Source organism: Typha angustifolia, chromosome 3 (genome assembly GCF_048772165.1).
Source record: "Typha angustifolia cultivar Huaian chromosome 3, ASM4877216v1, whole genome shotgun sequence".
NCBI classification, from domain to species: Eukaryota; Viridiplantae; Streptophyta; class Magnoliopsida; order Poales; family Typhaceae; genus Typha; species Typha angustifolia.
Window position 1 is genome coordinate 6,650,034 of NC_133241.1, and position 23,453 is coordinate 6,673,486.

The 23,453-nt window shown below is 37.1% G+C and overlaps 3 protein-coding genes across 4 annotated transcripts; 2 read left to right on the top strand and 1 right to left on the bottom strand.

The window, feature by feature from the left end:
• Positions 1–319: 319 nt before the first annotated feature.
• On the bottom strand, positions 320–6,984 carry LOC140758140 (la-related protein 6B). Its single transcript, XM_073094197.1, has 10 exons — positions 6,488–6,984; positions 3,550–3,631; positions 2,755–2,849; positions 2,530–2,601; positions 2,363–2,442; positions 2,183–2,279; positions 1,855–1,902; positions 1,696–1,764; positions 987–1,133; positions 320–892 (listed from the first exon to the last, which is right to left on the bottom strand). Exons 1-10 carry the CDS (start codon positions 6,896–6,898, stop codon positions 626–628), a joined length of 1,368 nt encoding a protein of 455 aa, XP_072950298.1. The 5' UTR covers positions 6,899–6,984; the 3' UTR covers positions 320–625.
• A 4,279-nt stretch (positions 6,985–11,263) lies between these two features.
• LOC140758180 (uncharacterized) lies at positions 11,264–15,885 on the top strand. Of its 2 annotated transcripts, none has more exons than XR_012104078.1 (3): positions 11,264–13,478; positions 14,459–14,585; positions 15,584–15,885. XR_012104078.1 is itself a non-coding variant. In XM_073094267.1 (3 exons), exons 1-2 carry the CDS (start codon positions 11,507–11,509, stop codon positions 14,534–14,536), a joined length of 2,025 nt encoding a protein of 674 aa, XP_072950368.1. In that variant the 5' UTR covers positions 11,264–11,506; the 3' UTR covers positions 14,537–14,585; positions 15,584–15,885. The 2 variants fall into 2 exon arrangements, 1 of the variants encoding a protein (XP_072950368.1); XM_073094267.1 differs by having other exon boundaries at positions 11,264–13,453.
• A 2,187-nt stretch (positions 15,886–18,072) lies between these two features.
• On the top strand, positions 18,073–23,390 carry LOC140758419 (diacylglycerol kinase 2). The gene is made up of 8 exons (XM_073094576.1): positions 18,073–18,255; positions 18,962–20,201; positions 20,668–21,043; positions 21,159–21,235; positions 21,665–21,784; positions 21,874–22,038; positions 22,227–22,364; positions 22,770–23,390. Exons 2-8 carry the CDS (start codon positions 19,065–19,067, stop codon positions 22,917–22,919), a joined length of 2,163 nt encoding a protein of 720 aa, XP_072950677.1. The 5' UTR covers positions 18,073–18,255; positions 18,962–19,064; the 3' UTR covers positions 22,920–23,390.
• The last annotated feature ends 63 nt before the right edge of the window (positions 23,391–23,453 follow it).

Sequence of the window (23,453 nt, forward strand, 5' to 3'; positions counted from 1 at the left end):
CGGTGTCATTTAAATCGAATCGATATCGTTATGATTTGAATTCATATATATATATATATATATATATTACACAGCATTTTAGCCATCAGAGCACTATCCTCATTAGCTAAATTCAAGGGATATCACTTACACAAATACAGGGTAAAATAGGGAGCGAACTGTTCCTCCAATATAGGTGCTAAATATAAGGAAAGAGCCGAACATAAAAAGCCAATGTTGTGACCACTGATGCTATTCCCCAATCCCAACAAAAAGCAAATTCAAAATATTCTTCTTCTACAGAATGACGCAGTGGTCTTAAGGTTACAACTCGAAGTGGTGAGACAGGAATACCATAATATTTACCAGAAACTTTGGTGTACTTTATAGCGTACGAAAGTTTAGTTTTAGCATTATGCCAGTTCTCCTGTACCAATTTTTCTATTCGTGAAAACCACAAATAAGAACTAGAAACCAAGTACTCCTCAGAGGCCCAAAGTTTAGCACACAAACACAGACGACTCTTTAACCTCCAAAATCTGAGACAACATTTACCAAGCAGACAACCGTGACTGGTAGGACGTTAGACCATTCTATTGACAAACATACTAAATAACATGACGTACAATATTTGTGACTGGTATCTTCACTCAGAACTTGCAGGCGTCACTGGTTTTCCCCGACCCATTGTGAATCCCCTTGTCCCATCTGGCATTCGAGGCCCAGGAGGTTGTTTGTTAGCTCCAAGCGGCTGCTCAACATGGATCACATGGCTTGACGGTGGAGTGCCGACAGGATGGTTTCCTCCATTCCGGTTATTGTTGTGGTAGTGCCCGCGTCCTCGACCCCTCCCTCGGCCCCGACCCTTTCCTCGCCTTGCGCCTACATCCTTCTCAGTGAAAGTCTCATCAGCCTGTTCAAGAATGACAGGTAAGATCCTTCTCTAGATCAAATACTATGAAATAGAAAGAAAAAAATAACGTAAAAACAAGTAGACAATTCTTTACCACATTCTCATAGAATGCTTCAGATGGTTGGCGTGTATCTTCTAGATGCTTCTCATTTGGGTGGTTTGACGTGGAGACATCATCCTCCTCCCCATTCCCATCACCTTCATGCCCTCCCTTTCTTCCTCTTGCTGCACCTTGCTTCGTCTAGATTCAAATTAGGAGACCATTGAGTTGCAAGTACAGGTATAGAAACTTCAGTGAATGAGTAGATAGAAATAGCTGGTCAACCTAGGTTGTCCCAGCTATATAGTAGACATTAGTTGCAACTGCCTCAAAAATGTTGTGTGGAATATCATATCTGGAACTCTATGAGCTTGCATGGAAACCAAAATGAAATGATAATTCAAACACTTGCGCCTAAAGATCTAGTGGAATAACACTATGCCGACAACATAAATAGCTAGAATGAAAATGTTGGTGGTGTATCAGTGGTTTATGTCCTCATGACTTACAAGAGAGGCAATAAAGCTAGAAGGTGATATCTATTATGGCAAAACTGAGAATTACAAAAATTAGGACCTCTACTATTCGTTGTAAGCTGAGATAGAGGTTCTTTACAGTTTAGCCCCAGCGCCATCTCAGGTCAAACAGTAGTCAGAATATGAATCGACTAAAAAACCTATTCAGCGGCAAAACGACATGTAGTGGATTATCCATCATAGTATAAACGAAAGCAGACGAACAAAATGCAAAAAGCTTTAGTTACCATGCATCTATGCAGCAAACGAACTCTGAGTCCATTTCTCCAGTTCCTCTCATCATTGAGCTCAGCAACCTGCATCCACAGAACCAATAGCCACAACATAACAGGATTAGGAGCAGAGATTATCTACAGCTAAAACTTCATATTAATGTTCAGACTTACTGCTTTCTCAGCATCCTCAACAGTTTCATACTCCACAAATGCATGCAACTGTCCATTAACATTATCAAAGGGAAAGAGAAAAGAATATTAACTCCAAGAGATAATAAATGGAAGTTTCATTCACTTGCATAGATATGATCTACATTCCAATGGAAATTTGTATTTAACACACTGTTTTCCAGGATTATTATGATAAAGGAACGAAAAAGTCTTTGTTCCTGAAATCCATCTCCTTTTAATATAAGTAGAGAAAAATAAACATTAAAGAAAGAAAAACAAAGTGTTGCCAACCCTCAAAAGCATGGCAGTCAATTTTCAGAATACTGACCTTGTTTGCGAAAAGCATATCCAGTTTCGCAGATCTATTAGTTGCCGGAGCAGTGCCATTGGGAGTCTGAGGATAGCAGGTACGAATTGTCTTTACACTGTAGTATGACATCATCTCAAGCCATTATTTCTCATAAAAATGGAATTAACAGCAAATGGAGACATGTGCATAGAAACCTACCTGCCGACAGTAGAGAAAACTTTCATAAGGTTTTGATAACAATGATCCTCTGGTAGATTTTCTGCCACAATGATACGTGACTAGAAGGGATAAACAAATCAATCAGTGCTTTTGTCAGAGCAGAAAACTTCATGGAGTAACCAAGTGCAGAAATGATCAGGTGATACCTGCAATTCTTCTACATCTGATTCAGTAAAGGGCTGCTGACGTCTGACTTTCTTTCCATCTTCACTAACAACCTGAAGCAATTATAGATAATAGAAGAAAATACGTGCTTATATATGGTCACAGCATTTAAGTACTTCTATAGTACAATACTAAATAGTTTTTCAACGCATGGCAATACATGTGGAAAGTGAAATAAAACTAATTTAATCATGCCAACAACTTACAAGTTTCGATGATGTCCGGAGAGCCATAGCAAGCAGTGAGTTGTTGTGAACGAGAGCTTTAATTTTCTTAAAAGCTGCAATAACTGATATTGGCACTGCACATGGAAAGAGCAGTATATCTTAGTTTGCCTTAATTAAAGATTGATAGTAAAAGATTATCCTTATATAGACCATCAGGTATACCAAATATATACATAAAAATATTGCTATACTTTAAACTTTTAATCGCTTAGTCAGATCAATGGCATAAAAAATGAAAGATTCTAGAAAACAGAGACTAAGCCTTCTTGCCCATTTATTGCTCATATGTGCATATCAAGAATGAAAAAAAAATGCGGATATAGTTGAAATGGAAAATTTTCTCTTTCAACGAGAAGATATGGGTTTATCCCTGCTATTAACTACTGTTTTAACTGCTATAGTAATTAGTCTGACTGTTCTACGATCCCCTCTCTTTGCCACCCATCTAAAAGCAAAAATGTTAGAATTCTGAGAATTAGCAATTAACAAATAACAAAATTTCTGTTTTAGGACAAGGGTTGTCTTAACAGGTGATATGAAAGCTACAAAAAGCCATAGTTGCAAATCAATGACCATAATCTACTAATTGGCCTAAAAGATTCTATGTCAGGCCAATCCTTGATCCTGTTATAATATGTTAACAGAACTTATTAATTGACACATAACTGCTTAAAAAAAAATCATGCAGATCAATGATACTAAGTAAACATATGCATAACCAACAGAAAATGGTATATTATATCATTATTGTGCTTAAAGATTCAAACAATTTACCATATCCTTCTGGATCTTTAGTAATAAACCTCATCAAATGTTCAGTGGTCGCCAGGTTTGCATCACTGAAATAGTACTCCACCTGCCAAATTAAGATTAAGAATATGAGAAAGAAAATATTAAACACACACAAAAGCAATTATATATGCAACCAAATCACTATAGAGGCACATGTACCTTGAGTTGTAATCATGCTCCAATTTGTTATTTAATAATATGCGAAGTATAAAATTTTGTGGCATGTCCAGTAATCACTACACAATTTTTTAAGTGAAAGCAAAAGAAGAGAAAAGAAAAATCAAAATATAGCTAAATGAAATTCTTAGATGCAAGGAAAATATAACAGGAATAAACGTGCAGTTAGAGAAGGAGACAGGCAAAGATTCAACTGGGCGTTCAAATGCCAATCAGGCATTCAAACTTCAAACGCCCTTCTGTGTTCTGCCCAAACCGTTTGAATGACTTCATGATGCTCTAGGCCAATAAGTTCGTCAATGCATTCGAACACTCTCCAAATGCTCACTGACACAGAATTAGGGCTTAAAGATTTATTTTCAAGAGTTTGTTTGGTTTAGGAGTTTGTTTTTTTCATAAGTAAATAGTTCAATTGGGAGACTATTTGTAAGCTATTTTACTTATGTGTAGTAACCAATAAAGTATTTTTATATTTACCTCTTCTCTCTCAAATCTAGCCAAGAGGCTAGGGTTTGTTTAGTTTTTCTCTTTTTATTCATTAAACTGTCATGGTATTACTTGATAGATATGTTGAGTCAAGTCTATCAATTGGTACCAAAGCTTTTGTGTCTAGTTGGCTAAAATCTACTATTCAACTTGCTGCAAGGTTGTGGAGGATGTCGAAGACATGGGGAGCTATGACAATTGGGGACCGCCTTGATGCTATGGAAGTAAGTCCCCATCAACAAGTGAGGACACAAGCTAAACACAGGGAAATCATACAGGTAATGAACAATAGCATTAAGGAGAGGGAGCAGATGTTGTGCATCACAAAAACGCTGACTCGACAGGAGGGAAGGCCGACTACCATTCCTAATAGGGCAGTTGAGGACATCTAGATTGGGGGAGTTCAACCCAAATCACCCATCTAGATTTTTCAAAGTTCTTGAGGGTAGATCTTCTATGTTAAATATTCAAAGAGAAGCAATTTTTCGCCTATCACAGAACACAGCCACAAAAGCATGTTAGACTTGCCGAAAATAGGTTGGAGTGCACCTATAACTTTGTGAGCAGTAAATTATCGAGAAGTTTTGATGTAAGATGGAGTATGCTATCCAATTTTCATATTGAAGGCTAACAGAAATATGTTGGAGCGTAAAGAAAACAATTGCAGGACTATTGCTTTCTCGTCAATGTGCATCCATTAGGATTACAAAGCTGATATGTCTTAGAAGTGTAGTGGCTATAAAGTTGTGGAACGATCACCTTTGACTACGAAAGTGTAACAATAGAATTTGAGGCGATGGGATAAAGGTATTAGTGGGAGAGAGTTAGATAAGAGAGAGAATTAGTGGGAGAAAAAGTTTGATAAGAGAGATAACTAGTGGAAGAGAAGGTAAAATTTTTTTTAATTTGTGTGTGAGAAAGAGTGTGTGTGGTAGAAATGAGAGATAGAGAAGGATAAATAATATTTATTTTTTAATTTTTAGACTTTATATATGATTAACTTATATTTATATCTTATTATTATTTTTTCTAAAAAATTTAAAAATTTTGTGTATTTTTAAAAATTATTTTAAAATATAGGCCAATACCGCCGGTATATATCTTTTTTTCAAATGATTGATTCCAATCCCGATTCCGATATTTGGAACCTTGATTTGAACGACTTCACGATGCCACAAGCCGAGAGCAAAGTTCACCGATGCGTTCAAACACCCTCCCAGCCGTTTGAATGCTTGATGATGCAGAATTAAGTTTTAGGGGTTTATTTTCAAGGGTTTGTTTGGCTTAGGAGTTTGTTTTCTTTCCTAAAAGTTATTTGTCTGATTGGGAGACTTTTTATAGACTGTTTTACTTGAATTTGGTAAGCAATAAAGTATTTTCTTCTCTATCTCTTCTCTCTCAAGTCCAGACATGGGATTAGGGTTTTGTTGGGTTCTCTTTTCATCCGTTAAAACTTTTGCAGTATTACTTGATAGATTTGTTGGATAAGATCCTATCAACATACTACACCCAGCAAAGAGATCATGGACATGCTTGACCCACTAATAAATGAAGTTTGCATTAGATAGAGAGTTGAGCTAAATAGTTCTCACAACCAGTACATATCAGAGCTACTAAAACAACCAAAGCACCAATTTGATAGATATGGGTTTAGGGCCACCAGCATATGGTGTCGGGCAGGTCCAACGAGGGTTTCTAAATTATGTTAACTATATCAATCTACAAAAGTCCATACTAGAGGCTTATGATTACACGTAACTCAAACTACACTAGTACTTATACCTCCACAATTTGATGCACTGGAAGTAACCACATTCCTCATTAGAGGATTATGATTTCGTGAAGTATAGATTACATAAAAAGTAATGACCAATTATAAAATCAGTAAGCCATAAGCAACCAACCAACCAACTTAACAAGAAGAAAAGAGAAAAAAGGAAAACTCTTGTACACTATAAATGATTATAAAAGCCAAAACGTGGAATTAATATCCAAAGTAGCATACTTTTAATAACAGCACTGACAATGTCAATTTGTAGCCAAGAATTATATACGCAATCTTATCAACGTAACATAAAACTGAAGTCTTTCCATTCAAGCAAACGGCTAATAACTACTAAATACAAGATTAGAGCCAATGCTTAATAAAAGGCTTCCGTGGTAGAATGAACCCTCATCTAATCTAGGGTACAATGAATTGAATCAAGGACCCAAAATTTGAAACAAATAAGTTGGAATTTTTAAGAGGGCGGCTCACCTGCTTCGTGATTTTCTGAACAACCTCCTCCGAGAGTCCATCCCTCGCCGGCGGAGCCGGATCCGGCTCAACCATACCCTGGACCACCTCGTTCTCCCCAAACCCTCCACCCCCCACCCCGTAGTACTCGAACCCCGCATGGATCGGCGGCGGCGGCGGAGGCGGCGCGAAGAACGTCGGGCTAGCCGGCGCGGCGGGGTGGAACACGTGGATCACCGCCGGATGCACAACCGGCGTCGGCGGAGCCGACCCCCCCGGCGAACGGGGGACGAACTCCGCCGCGCCGGCGTTGAGACGGCGGGAGGATCCGCTCCGGGAGAGGGCAGGATCGGCGGTATCCGGCGGCGAGGAGATCGGATCGTCGGGGATTTCTAGGGTTTGACCTGAGATTTCTTGGGGCATTTGTCGCATTTCGCTTTTCTTGAGGGTCTCTTTTGGTAAAAGCCCGCGAAAGGTGGGGTGAGAATAGCGGAGTGGAGAAAATTTTCTTTTCTCGAAGATAGATCGGAGAGCGGAGAGTTATTTTATAGGCGGGATGTCGAGCTACGGCCATTTGTGGCGGGGTAACTAAAAATGGGCTCCTTTTCTGCCGTTATTTACGATAATGCCATGTATGAGTGTTCCGCCGATTCAGATGTAGTACGACGTCGGAGCTGATCAGCTCATTTGTGGGAAACAGGAAAGCATGGAGTTGACTGAACCACTAGATCTCTGACACGTTACCTTTAATTTTCTCTACTACCGTGTAAAACTTCCTAAATACTCCGGTTACTATGGGGTGATCGACCAAACTATTCGTATTCTAAATTTTATTTATCATAATAGATTAATCTATCAGTCTTATTATCAAAATGAATCTATTTTATAGTCCTAACTAAAACTCTAAACTAATAAGTATTTATATTTTTACCCAATTACTGATTAGTTTAGCATTTTTATCTCACGCTAAAACCGTTAAAATTTTTAATATTTTATTTAGATAAGTTCGATTAAATTAGTATTTCAGCCGCTTAAGCTAAAATTTTACTTTTATATAAATACGCTCGTCTTAATAGTGTTTTTATCTTTAAAAGTAAAATGTTTATGAGTTTAATATTTTTGTTGGGCTATAGTGAAATAGATCATTTTTTGTAACAAATTTGAAGGGTAATTTATATTGGTAAATAAAGTTTGAAACATGACTAAGTTTGATTAAAAACTCGACTATTTGAGCTAAAAAATTCTTAAAATTTTGTAATAGTAAGATGAGCACTAGACTAGTATATTTCTATAATCGAATGCATGCAATATTTAACCGAGGTGCGCGTAACGGTTCTTTTGGTGCAATTGCTTACTAAATATTGTTAAAAAAAAATAATTTAATTATATTTCTAAATAGATATAATTTTAAGAAAATTAATAAATTTGATGGATATAATTTAGGGGGATCAGCACAACCAACGAGTCATGACTGTGATGCATTCCTATTAATAAAATTATAATATATAGAAAATAAATAAGGAATAATTTTTTTTCATCCGTAAACTATCACTCATTGCCACAACCTCCTCAACTTTTTTTTTTTTGTGTACATAATGACCTTTTGAACTATTAGAAATATCTCACTTAATTTCTTCTGTAATGATTTCATTACCTACTTCTATTCAAAAGATGTCACGTGATAATCACGTAACAAATATATGCTAATTTTAGCCCTCATACATGTGCAAGTCATGAGAAAAATTGTGGTGGATGAAAATACCCCTCATCCTCTCCCTTCATAGTTGTAGTCACTTATTTTTATGTAGCCCACCACCATAGCTACTACCTCCATAGCGTTGATCGTCGCCTCCTTTTCCACATCCCTTTGAGATAGAAGCCGTCTCCACAATGTTGACCACCATCACCTCCTCTATTGCCCATCGTCTGTCAGGAGAGGCGTGCTCGAACTTGGATCCGACGTGCTCATCTTCTACAGCTTCAAGATCATGAGAAAGATTCGCATTCTCTTCGACTTCAACTCTGTCGAAGACCTATGCTGGAGCTAGATCTTGGATCAGCATAGCTTCGACAACTATGCCGCCACCTCGAGTGACTACGGTTAATCAAGGCAAGATAGATCCACGCATTGCTCGTCAACCACTTCTACATCCACTACAGCGGGTGCGTCATCGTTGATGAGCTAGAGAAAAACTCACAGCTCCTCCCTATCCATGTTGAGCCCTTAAGATGACCCTTTACTGGTTTAAGAATACCTCCTCGAGCTCTATCTAGTATGAGTTGCCTACATTGAGGCCAAATGTCAAGTGTCGTCATGCCTTCTTCTCCAAGCCTCTCTCTCTCTCTCTCTCTCTCTCTCTCTCTCTCTCCCTCTCTCCAAATGCCTCACACCTTCTTCTCTGAACCTGGCATCATTGGACGCTTGCAAGAGTCGTTGGGGGAGAAGGAGAGAGGGATGGTACGACGGAGATGAAATCGACGATGAGGACCATGGTTGACTCTCCATATCTCTCCATATCCTCCTCGTCACCTTATCCTCCATATGTCAATCCCGAGGTTGCTGACCACAGCTTCCCTATCGGCCTCGACGAGGCCTATAGTATCGAACTTGATAAGCTCATGCACAAGCTTAAGACCGTCGCCCCTCAGCCTTCATTGACCTCATCCGCCACTAGGTCACAACTAACTGCCTTGTGTCGTGCGTCATCCGTTATCGGGTTGGGATATGGTTGGAGAAGAGAGAAAGGAAGGATTTTATTTAAAAAGGGGATTAGGGCAAAGGGAGAGGGTAATGAAGGAAAATTTTAAAATATTTAATATTTGTTAAGCCACTTAATTATCTCGTCATTATAAGTGGAGGGTAATTTGATCAATTCATCAATTCTGTCAAATGGGGTGAGGTATTTCTAATAATTTAGGAAGTCAGTGTGTACTAAAAAAAGTTTAAATGGTCGGTATAAAAATGGGTGATAGTTCAGAGAGTGAAAAGAAAATTATCTCAATAAATAAATTAAAAATCTACATAAAATTGTAGAACATATTTTATTATATACTTATTTAACTAATTTCATAATATTGAAAATGCTAATTATATTATTGTCTATTTTCACATAGAATTTCTCGTTTATTTTTGGTGGCACATTAATTTTTTTTTACTATGTAAAATCTCCTAATGTCTCAAACTTTAAGTACTTATTTGATTTTTTTTATAAAAAATATCACACAATCAATTTTAGACTATTTAGGGATCATTTTATCCTTATTTTAGAGACAAATTTATGGCAAAATAGTTATTTTTGTTTTTCATTAACTCTATTAGAGGGGTGAGAGATTAAAAAAAAGCTATAGTTCACTGATCAAAATATAATTAACTTAATTTGAAAATACATAGGATGATGGATTCAAATTGAATAATATTCTTTCACTCTCTTACCTCAGTGTTCTTGCTAGAGCCAGTTTTGTTAAAGTGTTTGGGTCTATCAAGCCTTTTGCTATGGTGTTGCTGATGATAGCTAAATTGAGAGGTTTGTTTTCTTAATCAATATTGTACCTACTTTGCTCCTAATTATGCATGGACGCTTGTAATCATTATTATTTGCTTGATATTTTATCTTATTATTGTTCAATCTATTTTCAGCCAAGTGTGAGACTTATGTCTACGATGTTACTTTATATCTTTTCTCATATATATATATATATATGAGGATTTTCTCACTCACAAAAAGGAAAACGAAAAGGTGAAATTATATTTTATCTTTCTTTTTTCATTAGGTCTAAATTTTCAAAGGTCTAACTTTACTTCACCCCATATAAGTTTATTTGTGTCACTTTACATGATTATGTTCAAATTAAAATTATAGATAATTGTGTAAGCATTTTAATGTATCTAAAATAATAATTATAAGATTTTAGACAAAAAAGATGGGATAAAAATATCGATATCTTCAAATATATTTATCATCTGAAATCTAATCGGTATTATTTTTGATGCACTGGAAAGTTAATTATGTATATCTTTATATCTAATGAGTATATTCAAATTCAATTTATAGGTCAATTAGATATAATGAAAAGAGTAATAGTTTCAGTTTAGGGTTTAGGGTTTAATAAAAAATAATAGTTTCAATTTAAAGTGACATAAATAAAATAAGATGGGGTGAAATAAATTTAAGGAAAATTTATATATAACACTTTGTCTTTTAACGAAATTGTGATATACACTATACATTTATACTATTTATAAATCGAGTCTAATAATTTAACAAATATATACAGAAATATCTTCCTGTTTAGACCTCTAGGTTAAATTAACTATATTACAAAATTATAAAAATACTCTCAACTAAGTTAAATTAAGAGTAGTTTAGTTGTTTTAGTCATTTTAGCAATAAAATATTTTTACTTAATGGATATTTTAATTGTTAGTTCAAATTCCTAGGGTGTTTTTTTATATATATTTATTAAATTATTCAGACTTAATTTATAAATAGTAAAAAGATAGGGGGTAAATTAAAAAAATATGGTACGTAAATTTCTCTGACAAAGAAAAAAAAAAAACTACTCCGGATCTGAAGACAAGGATACAAATCTAATACCTTAAAAATTGGATTATCCGATCCATTTTGTTACACCATCCATACTCTAAAGTAGCAAGCATCAGTAGGATTCTGTCGGATTCGAAAATTGGGGTTTATCCATAAATCATCTCCCAATCCGCAGCTGAGCGTAGGAGACTCAAATCGCTAATGGTGATGGTTTGGTTTCTTCTTCATCTTTGGAGGGAAGAAGTATTCGTATCAAGAGATCCTCACCCGTCCATTTCGTGAATCTCCATTAATCAGATCGACGATGGCGATGCCATTGCCAACGTTAAACTGTTAAAGCAATAAAGGCACGAACTTTGATGAATCTCGAGGGGCGGGGGGGCCCCTCTTCAATTCAATTCAATTCAATTCAAACGAGAAATAAAAAAGAGTTGTTTTTTACCCAACGGATCTCTCTCTGTCTGTACTCACGGGACGGGGAGGAGAAGAAGAAGCCATGAACAAGCCATCCAAGCTCGAAAGGAAGACACCAGCAACGAAAAAGAGGAACCCGAGCCCGAGGAATCCGTTAACGGAGATCAACAATGGCGGCTCCAGTGAGGCCCCGAGAGGTGGGTGCCTTAGCTTTCTCTTGTCGAACTCCTCCTCCTCCAAGGATTCCTTTCCGCGTGCCAAATCGATCGCGAGAACGCCCACATCGGCTCCTCCCAATCCACGGGCTCCTCCGTCCAAAAATCCAAGAAATGCTTCAAAGGTCTCCCAAAAGAAGCTTGAGTCGACGAAATCGATGAAGTCCAGGGCGCCAGATTTGCTCGAGAGGTGGAGCCGGAGAAAACCCAGTTCCGGGAATCTGGTTACAGATGCCGTGGATGCCCGCAGAGGTAAGAGTGCTTGTCCTGAGCTCAGATTTGAGGTGGGTTTTGAGGCAAATGGTGAAAGGCCCAGTTTTGCTACGACTCCGGAGAGGACTCTTCCTGGGTTGTCTCCTTTGGTTGAATTGGAGGGGAAGGAAGGAGAGACCAAGTTCTCCGTTACTCCCACTTCGGGTACTACACCTCCAATCAAAGCTTCTATCTCGCCGGAGGTCGCCTGTGGGTCATTGGTGGCTCCTACGCCCGTGTGCTTCGCGACGGGCCATGTCATGACCGGAGTTCACGACCGGAGGAAATGTAAGCCGAGAGGGATACTAACTATTAGCGGAGATGAGCCGGAGTCGGTAGAGATCCACAATGCGCGCAGTGATGAGTCTTGGAGTTCTTCTTTACCGCCTTTGCTCGCTGGAGCTTCGATACATTGGTTGTCTTCCCCTTCTGGTAATGGAAATGGGGATCTAGGGAGTAGTTTCAGTTCTAATTCTAGAGCTCGGTCGCCGCATTGTGCCGCTGAAGCTTCGGTTAATTGGCTTCTATCCCCTTGTGAAGATGGAGAAGATGGAGAAGATAAAGATGATGTGGCTAAAGAAGAGTTAGTCTTACCAAAGAGCACTCCTTTGGGGACGAAGTATTCATCTGATGATGCATTTTGGAGGTTTTCTCCTAGTGAGTATGACATTACGAAGTCTGCTAAACTTGGAGGCTTATTGAATCTTGAATCTTCAGTTTTAGGAACGCCGTCATCTGGTTTCTCATCTGGCTTTGGAATTGAGAAAACTCCTAGTAGTAACAGTAGCATTAGTCCTTTTTCAATGATAATGAAAAGGGTTTCGGCATCCTCGGCAATTAAGCTCCCTATAGTTCAGCAAGGGGAACGAATCAACCGCTATGCTGAAAGCTCGCCCCTCTCTGAGGAGTCCTGGGTTCATGGCATTGGCAATATGAGTTCCACACCACCAATGTCCTTCTCGATGTCGAAGAAACTAGGCAATCTGTCAGGAGTTGAGTTGGATTCTGTGGCAGAAGGTTTTGAAACCATGAGGTTATCTTCTAAGTTGAAAGAGAATGATGAAAATGGCCTTTCATCATTGCTTGGGCATAGCTTCCAGTTTGGGCGCCTACCGACGCCTTTAAATTCTATAGACTTAAGCTTCTTTCAAAAGCCGATATCCGGTCGGATCCCTGCAGAAAAAGAGGTGTGTCATAAGAAACAGGTTTCACCGAGTTCAGAGACAAGGATATCTTGGCGAGAAGGGCTAGTTAGCAGGATTTTCGAAATGGGTGATTTGGACTGCTGCCAATTGCTGTCAGATGATGAGGATGAACATGCATTAGAAGAAAAAAGAAAGATGAAATCTGATCATAAACTTGAACCAAATGATAGAATCACCTTATCGGAAGATGGAGGCGACCAACATGCAACATGTGCCTTTGGTTCTTTTGAGTTCGCTTGCAATGAGAGTTCTCCCAGACCCATTCCTTGTGCAGAATCCATAAGCACAGAAGGACTTGAGCTGATATCTTCTGATGATTCTGATTGGACTCTTTTCTACAAGAACCATCTATTTGAAGTATGAAGTCAACTTGTCATCTCAGGTTTTTACTAACTTTTAGAGATCATTATAATTGTGGAAAACACTTCTAGATGTGTCTTACGTACTAAAGATTGTAGCTGCAGTCACTTGGAGATGAGTTTGATTCTAAACTTCTGGCATTAATAGTGGCAATCTTCTGAAAGGTGTATAACTAGAATTCAGGAACCTTCTCAACTTTAAGTGTTGTTGTATCTCACAGTGCATTGTTGTAGACAAATATGCATTGATGGTGACTAATATTTCAGTGAGCACTTAACAATCACCTTTCCGAAATTTGTACTTGCAGTTAGGGAAGTGTTGCTTGCCCTAATATTTTTCCATTCTTACTTGATACTCTGCCCTCATTTGATGCTACCGAGCATAACTACATCTGTAAAAGGACCAGTATATTGCTTTGAAAAATATGTCTGTCCTCATTTATTGTAAAGTTCTATACCAGCTTTTCTGGTTCCTAAAGAATACCATTGTCCTTTACATAGTCTGCTAGATTAATCTGAACTACACAATTATCAACTAAAGATATTTTGGTGTTATACTGAATGACCAGGAACACATGGACCGCTGTATATCTGTAGAATTGGTTGTGAACTTCATCAGAGTTGTACATTCTCACTGCTATTTCTTGTTTGGTCTTCATAAGTTTTGCCTTAAAAGTTTTGTGCTGTCATAGTTTAGATCATTTGATTACTTTGTGGAACATATGCATGTAATTTCCACATGCAGAAAGAGTTGGGCCTAACTGAATATTGGTGAGTTCCTCTTTATAAAGTATGAACCATCTTTCCCTTTCTCTGATGATAACTGCCAAGATGAAATGCAGGCAGTATTAGGGAGCCTTCATATTCTCGTTAATTTGGATATCTATGTATAAGGCATGTGGATGTTTTGAATTTCAGATCTCATTATCTTTAGTTCTCTATTTTGTATATTTCTAGGTTCTAAATATTACTTCTTGTTTTCTGCTACCTGATTATCTTTCAGCTTGCAGTGAGAAGTACATTCACAATACAAAGATCTAGGCTTCTTGCCTCCTTTAATTACTTAGGACAAGCACTCTAGCACTACATTCAGCCGCATTTGAGAGTTGGATGGGACTAGGAAAGCTCAGGTAATAATCTAAACGCTATGTTGTTAATGAAATTATGCAAGCTCGACATCTGGTCAAACAAGTGAAAAAGAATGCACAATAAACTCTCCTAAACAAGAATCCATGATGCGGCTGCATCTGCATCTGATATGATGTTAATCCATAATGGCGTCCAAGAATTAGATGCGTTAAATGTACTAGCTCTTTTTTTCTTGCTAATAACATCAGAAAGGTTGGTTGCCACCATGATGTTTGATCTACTGAGGAAGGAATGGACTTTTCTCATTATAAAAGCACTCAATTGAGCAAGTCAGTCTGAGCAACACTTTTCTCTATACTTTGTGAATCAGTTGAGTTTTACATGAGAATTATGATCAAATAGTTGGAGTTAAAGTTCAGGAAATTCCAACAATTTCAATGCTTGGCTCGAACTTTCGATTAAGCTCAGTATAAACTTAATTATTTGCAGATAAAATTATTACTCAGTGGACATATTCTCCTCTACATGTAGGACGTTACACGGAGTCACGAACAGAACAGTTTACATGTCAATTACTTGTAACTCCTATTAATGTTTTCATTATCAAGTCCATCATCATATTACAAGTCAAGAAAGAGAAGTGGATGTAACCATTCTAGATTTTTATTTATTTTTGGTTGACATGAAGTTGTCGGTATTACAATGAAGTTTATTGTCTCTCTTTTGGTGCAATATTCTGGAGAGTGGCATTTCTCTTCCTCATTCCAAGTTCAACTATGGTCAAGTTCTGTTTCAAATTTTTATTATCAGCAGAGACAAATGAATTTGTTCAATTTGGTATTGAATAGTCAATAGTCAATTTATTATTTATCCATCTGCATTTTATACAATGTACATAAACAATCAAAGGATACATCCAAACATTAGTAAATGATATATGCCAGTTTCTGGAATGAGATATACTTTGCAGTTTGCTCAAACTTGACTATGTCATCAATTCGAGAAAGAAAGAGTATCTAATATCATGAAATTCATGCAGTCTTGCTTCTTTCCACAACTCAGAATGGAGCCAAAAGCTACAAATTTCTGGAAAGCTTACTCCTTTTGATTTTGTCAAAGATCAGTGCACAAAGTCAAGCAAAGCTTCCATTCTCAGTCCTTACTGGTTGTCTACTGCACAGCCTACATAAGTGGACCACATTGAACTACCTGATAATCTTGACCAAGCTTCAACAATTTTGAGCAAGTCCTGGTCACGATCCATTGAATTTTTCTTCAGGTATCTCTGGTTTCTCTTTCTCCTCCTCGTTTGACAAACATTCTACAAGAAAATAGTATAGATATGGCATCATCTTATGCATCGATGGTGATAATTGTACAGTAAAGAGCGAAACTACCTAGGGTTAATAGGTTACCGTATTATTCTTCGCATTAATTGAAGTCGGTTTTCTGTTTAATAACACTTGTTAGTGACTAGATTGATCATCACATTACAATTCACTTGCAATTATTTATTATTTAGATTGACACACGGGACACAGTCCCCGCTTGACCCCACAACCTCCTGTCTTGGGATAGTACATGATCAACATAGATCGTGATGTTATTAAGAAGGAAAAAAAAAAAACCGGCAACCTCGGTTGCACGAATTTCCTACATTTCGGTACTTGGCGATATTCGAGCAACTGACACGTGTGATTGGATCCAATTTCTTTCCTAAGCAGGGAAAAAGAAAATCTTTCTTGGATTCTATATTGAAGGGGAATACTATGGATGACCTTCTTATACTCCATCCATGAGCCCATGTGAGGAATCACATGATAACAGATGGGCATCCATGTGCATATATATAATGATCTAAAGCAAAAGGCCCTCTTTATACTGTAAACAATTCCAAAGACTTCCAATCTCATATCATATTAGATAACTAATATAATTAAGAGAGATTAAGTTGCTTAATTGATAATATAGTACGCATGATGGATTCCCATATTAATTATTAGGTTGCTATGTAGTCAAAAAGTGTGCTTGATGTTTTGTGATGGGCACTGTCTCATTGCCCATACTTTGCTGGTAACCAAAATTAATTTTCCTTTGGATCCTAAACTAGGTTGGTTGAAAAACATTTAAGATAAAAAGTTTAGTATAATTAAAGCCTAACTAAAACCCAACATGAAAATGACTTGGAGTTGTAAAGTTGATAATCTAAGTCATTATTGAGAATATAAAAAGACTTAATTACTCCCAAAAAATATAATATATTTGGAAGATGGTGAGGGTATTTTGGTAATTTAATAATTTGCTCAAGGTGAAAAATATATCTATTAAAAACAATATGTTTATTTATATATATATATATATACCCCATGGAGTATTAATTAATATGTTATTAAAAATAATAGCATAATAGTAGTTAGTGAAGGTCCAAATGGGTTGGCGATGTGCCAAGTTTAACCATTCGTGCCAGGATTGCATTCAAATTAGGACCAAAACAAATGCATTATTTTAGGGAAATAAACTAGTTTAATTTGTGGTGTTAAACATAATTAATTAATTAATTATTTTTTTGCATTTATACCCCTTAAAATCCTTATTCTTTTTTGCATAGGTATTCCTTAAGATAAGCCAAAAAAAGAAAGAAATAACATGATATTTTATTATCTACCTCAATGGAACCTATGAAATATTTGAATTGCACTCATGCTGAGATGTAAATAAGAAACTTTGGAGGGATATATATGAAAAAAAAACCTTATAAATTGTTTTGGATTTTAAATTGGAAAAGAATAAAATATTAGCCTTTAAGACCCCAAAAAAGAAGAAGAAAAAGAATAGAAAAGAATAGCATTTGACTTTGATTCATAGTAGCTGTACCACCGAGAAGAAAAAGATTTATATCTACATTTAATTGATTGAGGTGGTCGATTTAAGATCCTGAAAGATAATTAACAACTAATTGATTTAAACCAGGCTATTGTTTTCTTCTCCAATGGTCTATTAGGATGTCCATTCACAATTAAATACATCCTCTAATTAAACGAGAAAATAACAAATAACACCCTATGTTTTAACTATATTATAAATAATATTTTATTTTTTATTATTATTTACTAAACCCAGACTATCAAGTTAACTTAATTATAAAATTAAATTTAAGTCTTCAATCAGCTTAGAGACGAATCAAAATATATACCAATTAATTAGTAATTTTTTAATCCAATCCAAACTCGACCCAATTAAGAAGCAAATTATGGAATTAAATCCTAGAGGTTTGATATGCCAATTATTCTTTACTATTTGGCAAAAAAATCCCGTGCCCTCGCAATTCCCTCCCAAAAAGAGTCGCTTAAGAGTTAAGAGTTAAGACCGCGTGAAAATAAAGACTGGAATCGTTCTTTTCTTTGCAGAAAAAGGCCAATTAGAGCCGCCCGAGTGGCGATAAAATTTTTTAAGGGGTAAATTTAAGCAGAAAAGGGCTCGATATTTTCACATATAATGTAGCGATCCACGCTTCTCCTCTGCCTTTTTAAACCCCTCCCTCCACGTCCGCCTTTTTCCACCGTCACCTCCTCCTCCTCGTCCTCCTCGACGACGAGAAAAAGGCGCTGCTTTTAGGGGTGGATCCTTCCCGAGATTTGGAGTAGGAGAAGGATTTGGAGGGCGGAATTTGGCCCTCGCTGCGCCGGGGGCTCTGGCGATCCGATCCCGGAGGTGCGTGTCTCGGATTCGTTTCGTTTTCTTGGATCTCGTTCGCATGTAGGATCTCTTTCGCGTTCTTGATCGTTTTGGTTGGGTTATCCGGTGGCGGCTTGCGTTTATTGAGTTTCTTGATGGATTTAGGGGTTGAGTCGTTGGATTGGCGAAGAATTTGGGTTGTTTTTGGTGCAATTGCGGTTGTGTGGGATTTATAGACTCAGAGTCAATTACACCGATTAGATCTTTATATTATGTTTCCATTTTTATCTGAATCTTTGTATTTAATAGACATTTTCCTAGCTAATATGTGGGAATTGGGATCTGTTATGTACTACCATTCCTCATCTATATGTTTTCTATTGCAAGGAAGGAATTTTGCGTGTTGGAACAATTTTTTTTTATCTTATGTGAGGGTTTCATGATTCTTGATTTCTTTCTTCTATTTTTTTCCTTCATTTTAATAAGAGAGATTATGCCAAATTATTGCAAAGAAGTAAGATGTAACAACCAATACGAACACAAGTGGAATTTTTTTTTAAAAGCTAGACCTGATTATTATATGTTCATTCAAGTACAGAGATCGTCTCAATATTCCTCTTAGACCTTTTGCACCATTTCGTGTGCATTGAAAAAAAATGTTGATTTCTGTGATCCTGGAATTAGAATAGTGCTATATAACTTTTTCTAAGAGATACTGTATATTGTCGCTTTCTGGTTCCAGGTCTTGCTAGGTGCCTTTCAAAGCTAGTGCTGCTTGACTTTTGTTGGCTGAGTTGGGCTTTCCAAGTAGCAAATAAGTCAAGGAGGAGTAATCCATAGTTGTCATGGATTTGGGTTCAATGCTTTTCAAGCTCGCAAATGAGATTGATGTTGCTGGTCTTAGAATTTTTGGATGGCTTCTCACAGCTGGATCTTTTGGGCTGTTAGCAATTATCTATGCTTTTTCAAAATTGGAAAGACAGGCATCCCTTAACTGGATTAAAGCTGCGGCTAGAGAAAAGAAGAAAGTATGGAAGAAGTTAAAATGCCCGATTTCACGCCATACATGGACAAAAGACTATTTTCGTAATGGTCAGCCTTCCACATGTTGTGTTTGCTTATCTTCTCTTGACACCCCACAAACCCCTGGCGTAAAGAGCACGGATACCATTCCTTTTCATCGTTGCTCTGTATGCGGAGTTGCAGCTCATTTTCATTGTTCCCAATATGCCACAAAGGACTGCAAGTGTGTAGCACAAGCTGGTGCATCACAATTGCTGCACCATTGGTCAGAAAGATGGGCTGAACTGAATGATAACCCTGAGATGTCCTCCTTTTGCTATTACTGTGATGAACCGTGTGGTATACCTTTCCTTGGTGCTTCCCCTGTATGGCATTGCTTATGGTGCCAGCGCCTGATACATGTTGATTGTCATGCCAAACTGTTGAAAGAGATAGGTAATATCTGCGACTTGGGTCCACTGCAAAGACTCATTCTTTCTCCACTCTCTGTGAAAGAAGTAGATGGACAGGCAACTAGTGGAATGCTGAGTTCTATCAAGGAAAGCATCCTTACTTCATCAGTTAGGGGCCGTATTAGAAGGAGGCGTAGCCGCAATAAACTTATAAACAACCATTCTGCATTATATGGAGTTCCCAGTAGTAAAGTGCATCCAACTTTAGATGAAGCACCAACCATTGTGTCTATACTTAAAGGATTTATTGGACTGTACAAGTCTAACGAGAAGAACATTGGAGTTTCTCAAGAGCAAGATAGTCATTTAGCAAGTCTTAAATTGAATGAAAATGCTTTTAAAGAGAAAAATGGATGTGTCACTGTCAGTCAGGAGAAAAAGAAATATAGACTGGTGGATCTGCCGCAGGATGCTAGGCCACTTCTTGTTTTCATTAATGCCAAGAGTGGAGCACAATATGGACCTTCTCTTAGAAGAAGATTGAACATGTTGTTGAATCCAGTGCAGGTCAGTGCTCATTTTGTTTAAGCTCATAGTTTATTTAAGAACTTCTCTTGCACCTGGTCATAAAAGATATCACTCACATAGCTAGAATGTCTAACCTTGATCACGTATCTATCATTCAAATGGTGAGCCTTGTTTAATGTTTGAAATTTGTTTGTTTAAGTAATTAGAAAAGTTTATTTTTTGTCATAAAGGAGATTAAAACAGAGTATTATTTTGTGTTTTGTTTCATGCATTTGCAACTTAGTGAATCCTCTCATGATTCCACTCTGATCTTTAATGGCAAGAGTGATCCTACATTTAAATAAATTCAAATGGCCTGCTGTCTTCATATCAATTTTTGTTTATAGATAGATCATATATATTTTTTTAATATCATGGCAGGATAAGAGGTAATCAAATTCAGTAGATGCTATAGGTTTTCTAGAAAAACATATTTTGAAACTGACCTTGTGAAATTTATCCTTAGGTTTTTGAAATAAGTGCATCTGAGGGACCTGAAGTTGGACTGGAAATGTTCCATCATGTGAAATATTTCAGAGTTCTTGTTTGTGGTGGAGATGGAACTATAGCCTGGGTTCTTGATGCCATTGAAAGGCAAAACTTCGAATCTCCTCCCCCTGTAGCCATACTTCCTCTTGGAACAGGGAATGACTTGTCACGTGTTTTGCAATGGGGAGGAGGTTTGTCTTCTGTTGAAGGACAAGGTGGTTTGTGTGCACTGCTAAATGACATTGATCATGCAGCAGTCACAATGCTTGATCGCTGGAATGTTGCTATCAAAGAAAATAATGCAGAACAAGGTCAAGGAACAAAACAAGTGAAGTTCATGACCAATTATCTAGGTATGCTTTGTTCTCTACTGCCCACTTTCTGAGTCATTATTTACACAGTCCTTAGATCACATAAGATTCTCTGGAGTTCTTATGGCTTTGGTCTACCCAACCTATTCTTTATTAGGTGTTGGATGTGATGCAAAGGTTGCTTACGATTTTCATATGACTCGGGAAGAAAGGCCTGATAAGTTCTACAGCCAGGTATTGTTTATTTCCTTTTTCCTTCACTATGCACCTTCTTATAGTTGATGTACCATAGATCACTTATTATCTGACAATTTGTTCTGGTAATTTTGATTTTTATGTTGCTTTTAATTTACTACTAAAATTTTCTTTCAACTTCATCGTGGTTTTGAAAATACTAAAATGACCTTGCAGATTTTATTTAGACAATTGTTTCATTGAAAAAGATGCTCTCATTTGCCACTTATTTTGGTCCTTAGATCATACCTGCATTATGCACAAAAATATCAAGTGTAAAGAATTATCTTATAACATTTGAAGGAAGCATTTATCACAGTAAAGGTATTTCCTGGTAGGTTTCAATATATAAACAACACCTAGTCTACATGTCATTATCCACACACGAACAATGTATAATTTTATAATTAGGAATGCTCTGATCTACAGTTTGTCAACAAATTGCTATATGCTAAAGAAGGTGCCAAGGATATTGTTGACCGAACTTGTGCCGACTTACCATGGCATGTGAGCCTTGAAGTTGATGGTAATAACATCAAGATACCAGAGGTAAATTTGCACTCTCCTCTTCAATAGTCATTATCCCAAATTTTGGCTCCTTTTTGAGGTCTTGTCTTACTCTGTCACATCTTTATCAGAATGCCGAAGGCATACTTGTTCTAAATATTGGTAGTTACATGGGAGGTGTTGATCTTTGGCAAAATGACTACGATCATGATGATGACTTTCATCTGCAATCAATGCATGATAAAACACTTGAAGTTGTATGCATATCTGGAACATGGCATCTTGGAAAACTTCAGGTCTAGTTGCTCTTCTTTCTTTTATTCTCCTCACTCCATGAAATTGTAAATATCTGGAGGTGAAGTTACAAATGTTAATTTGCAATCATGAGTTGATCTTCGACTTTGACATATCATTTGTGGTTGTCAGGAATATTTATTTGTCTCTTGTCACGAGAGGAATGACAACTTTACTCTGTGGTTGACAGGTAGGACTTTCACAGGCTCAAAGGTTGGCCCAAGGCAAAGTTATAAGATTACACATCCGCTGCCCATTTCCTGTTCAGATCGACGGTGAACCATGGATCCAGCAACCTGGCTGTCTGGAAATAACGCATCATGGTCAGGTAGTCCACTTTCTTAGGATCTACATGTGTCTGTTTATATTCTATCTTAGCGAAGATGTTAGTTCGCATGATGAAAGGATAGGCTAGGTATTATTCTCCTTCCTGTGGTTGGATGAATAAGCATTCTACTTTCAGTTCCCTTAGTTTTTATATATGAATCTGACATTGGAGTCTCCTATATCAGATGTTAAAATCAATGCGATTCTTGCAAGTACTAACTATCTTTTTGCTTTTCTATTCCTAATGAAGGATAAGAATGAAAGTTGTTCTGTTAAATGCTCCGAAAATGTAATGGATATGGCTAATGCTTTCCGTCTAATTTTATTTTGTTACTTTGACTAAGTTATAGTACACTTTTTATGCAAGATAGATGTGAATATAAAATGATGCTTTGCCTGGGTGCAGGTGTTCATGCTGAGAAAGGCATCCGAGGAGCCCACTGGGCATGCTGCTGCAATAATGACTGAAGTTCTTTTGAATGCAGAGTGCGATGGCGTCATTAATGCTGGTCAAAAAAGATTGCTTCTCGAGCAGATAGCACTCCGTCTGTCCTAATCCAACATTCAACTTTTGATACACCATATCATCCAATCTCTTAGCATTCTATCCCCTACAACATTTTACTTGTGACAAAGTATAAAAGAACAAAGAAGTCATCTTTTGGTGTTGAGAAGGTAACCTTCGGCTTAAAGGATATAGGCCTTCTGTCAGCCATATACAAAGGAGGAAGATGTGAAAATTTTCCTCTTAACATCTCAAACTTGGTTTGAATAGTTTCTAGGGCGATGAGAAACGACTCTGCAACAAAGCAGGATTTTGTAACCTGTAGAGAGCATTATATAGCTGCAAAGAAAATACTAATATATACAAGAAAATTCTCATTTTATCTTTTCTATTTGAAGGAATATGCTACTATCCTTCTTTCTCTTTAGCAGTTCTTTTTTTCTAATCTTTCATTGTAACCTGTATATTTTATTTTTCTTGTGATTGGTATGAATGTGGTTGAAATTGGACTCTTGAATTTCATAGAGGTTTGCATTCAACAATCCCCACAATGTTTATTGTTATCTATCACTTCTACTTGCCGTC

Coding starts and splice junctions, on each gene's coding strand:
- LOC140758140 (XM_073094197.1), bottom strand. CDS start 6,898: ATGCGACAAATGCCCCAAGAAATCTCAGGTCAAACCCTAGAAATCCCC. Junction 3,632..6,487: donor TTCAGAAAATCACGAAGCAG/GTGAGCCGCCCT, acceptor TTAATTTGGCAG/GTGGAGTACTATTTCAGTGA. Junction 2,443..2,529: donor CAGATGTAGAAGAATTGCAG/GTATCACCTGAT, acceptor TATCCCTTCTAG/TCACGTATCATTGTGGCAGA.
- LOC140758180 (XM_073094267.1), top strand. CDS start 11,507: ATGAACAAGCCATCCAAGCTCGAAAGGAAGACACCAGCAACGAAAAAG. Junction 13,454..14,458: donor ACAAGAACCATCTATTTGAA/GTATGAAGTCAA, acceptor ATTATCTTTCAG/CTTGCAGTGAGAAGTACATT.
- LOC140758419 (XM_073094576.1), top strand. CDS start 19,065: ATGGATTTGGGTTCAATGCTTTTCAAGCTCGCAAATGAGATTGATGTT. Junction 20,202..20,667: donor TGTTGTTGAATCCAGTGCAG/GTCAGTGCTCAT, acceptor ATTTATCCTTAG/GTTTTTGAAATAAGTGCATC. Junction 21,044..21,158: donor GTTCATGACCAATTATCTAG/GTATGCTTTGTT, acceptor ATTCTTTATTAG/GTGTTGGATGTGATGCAAAG.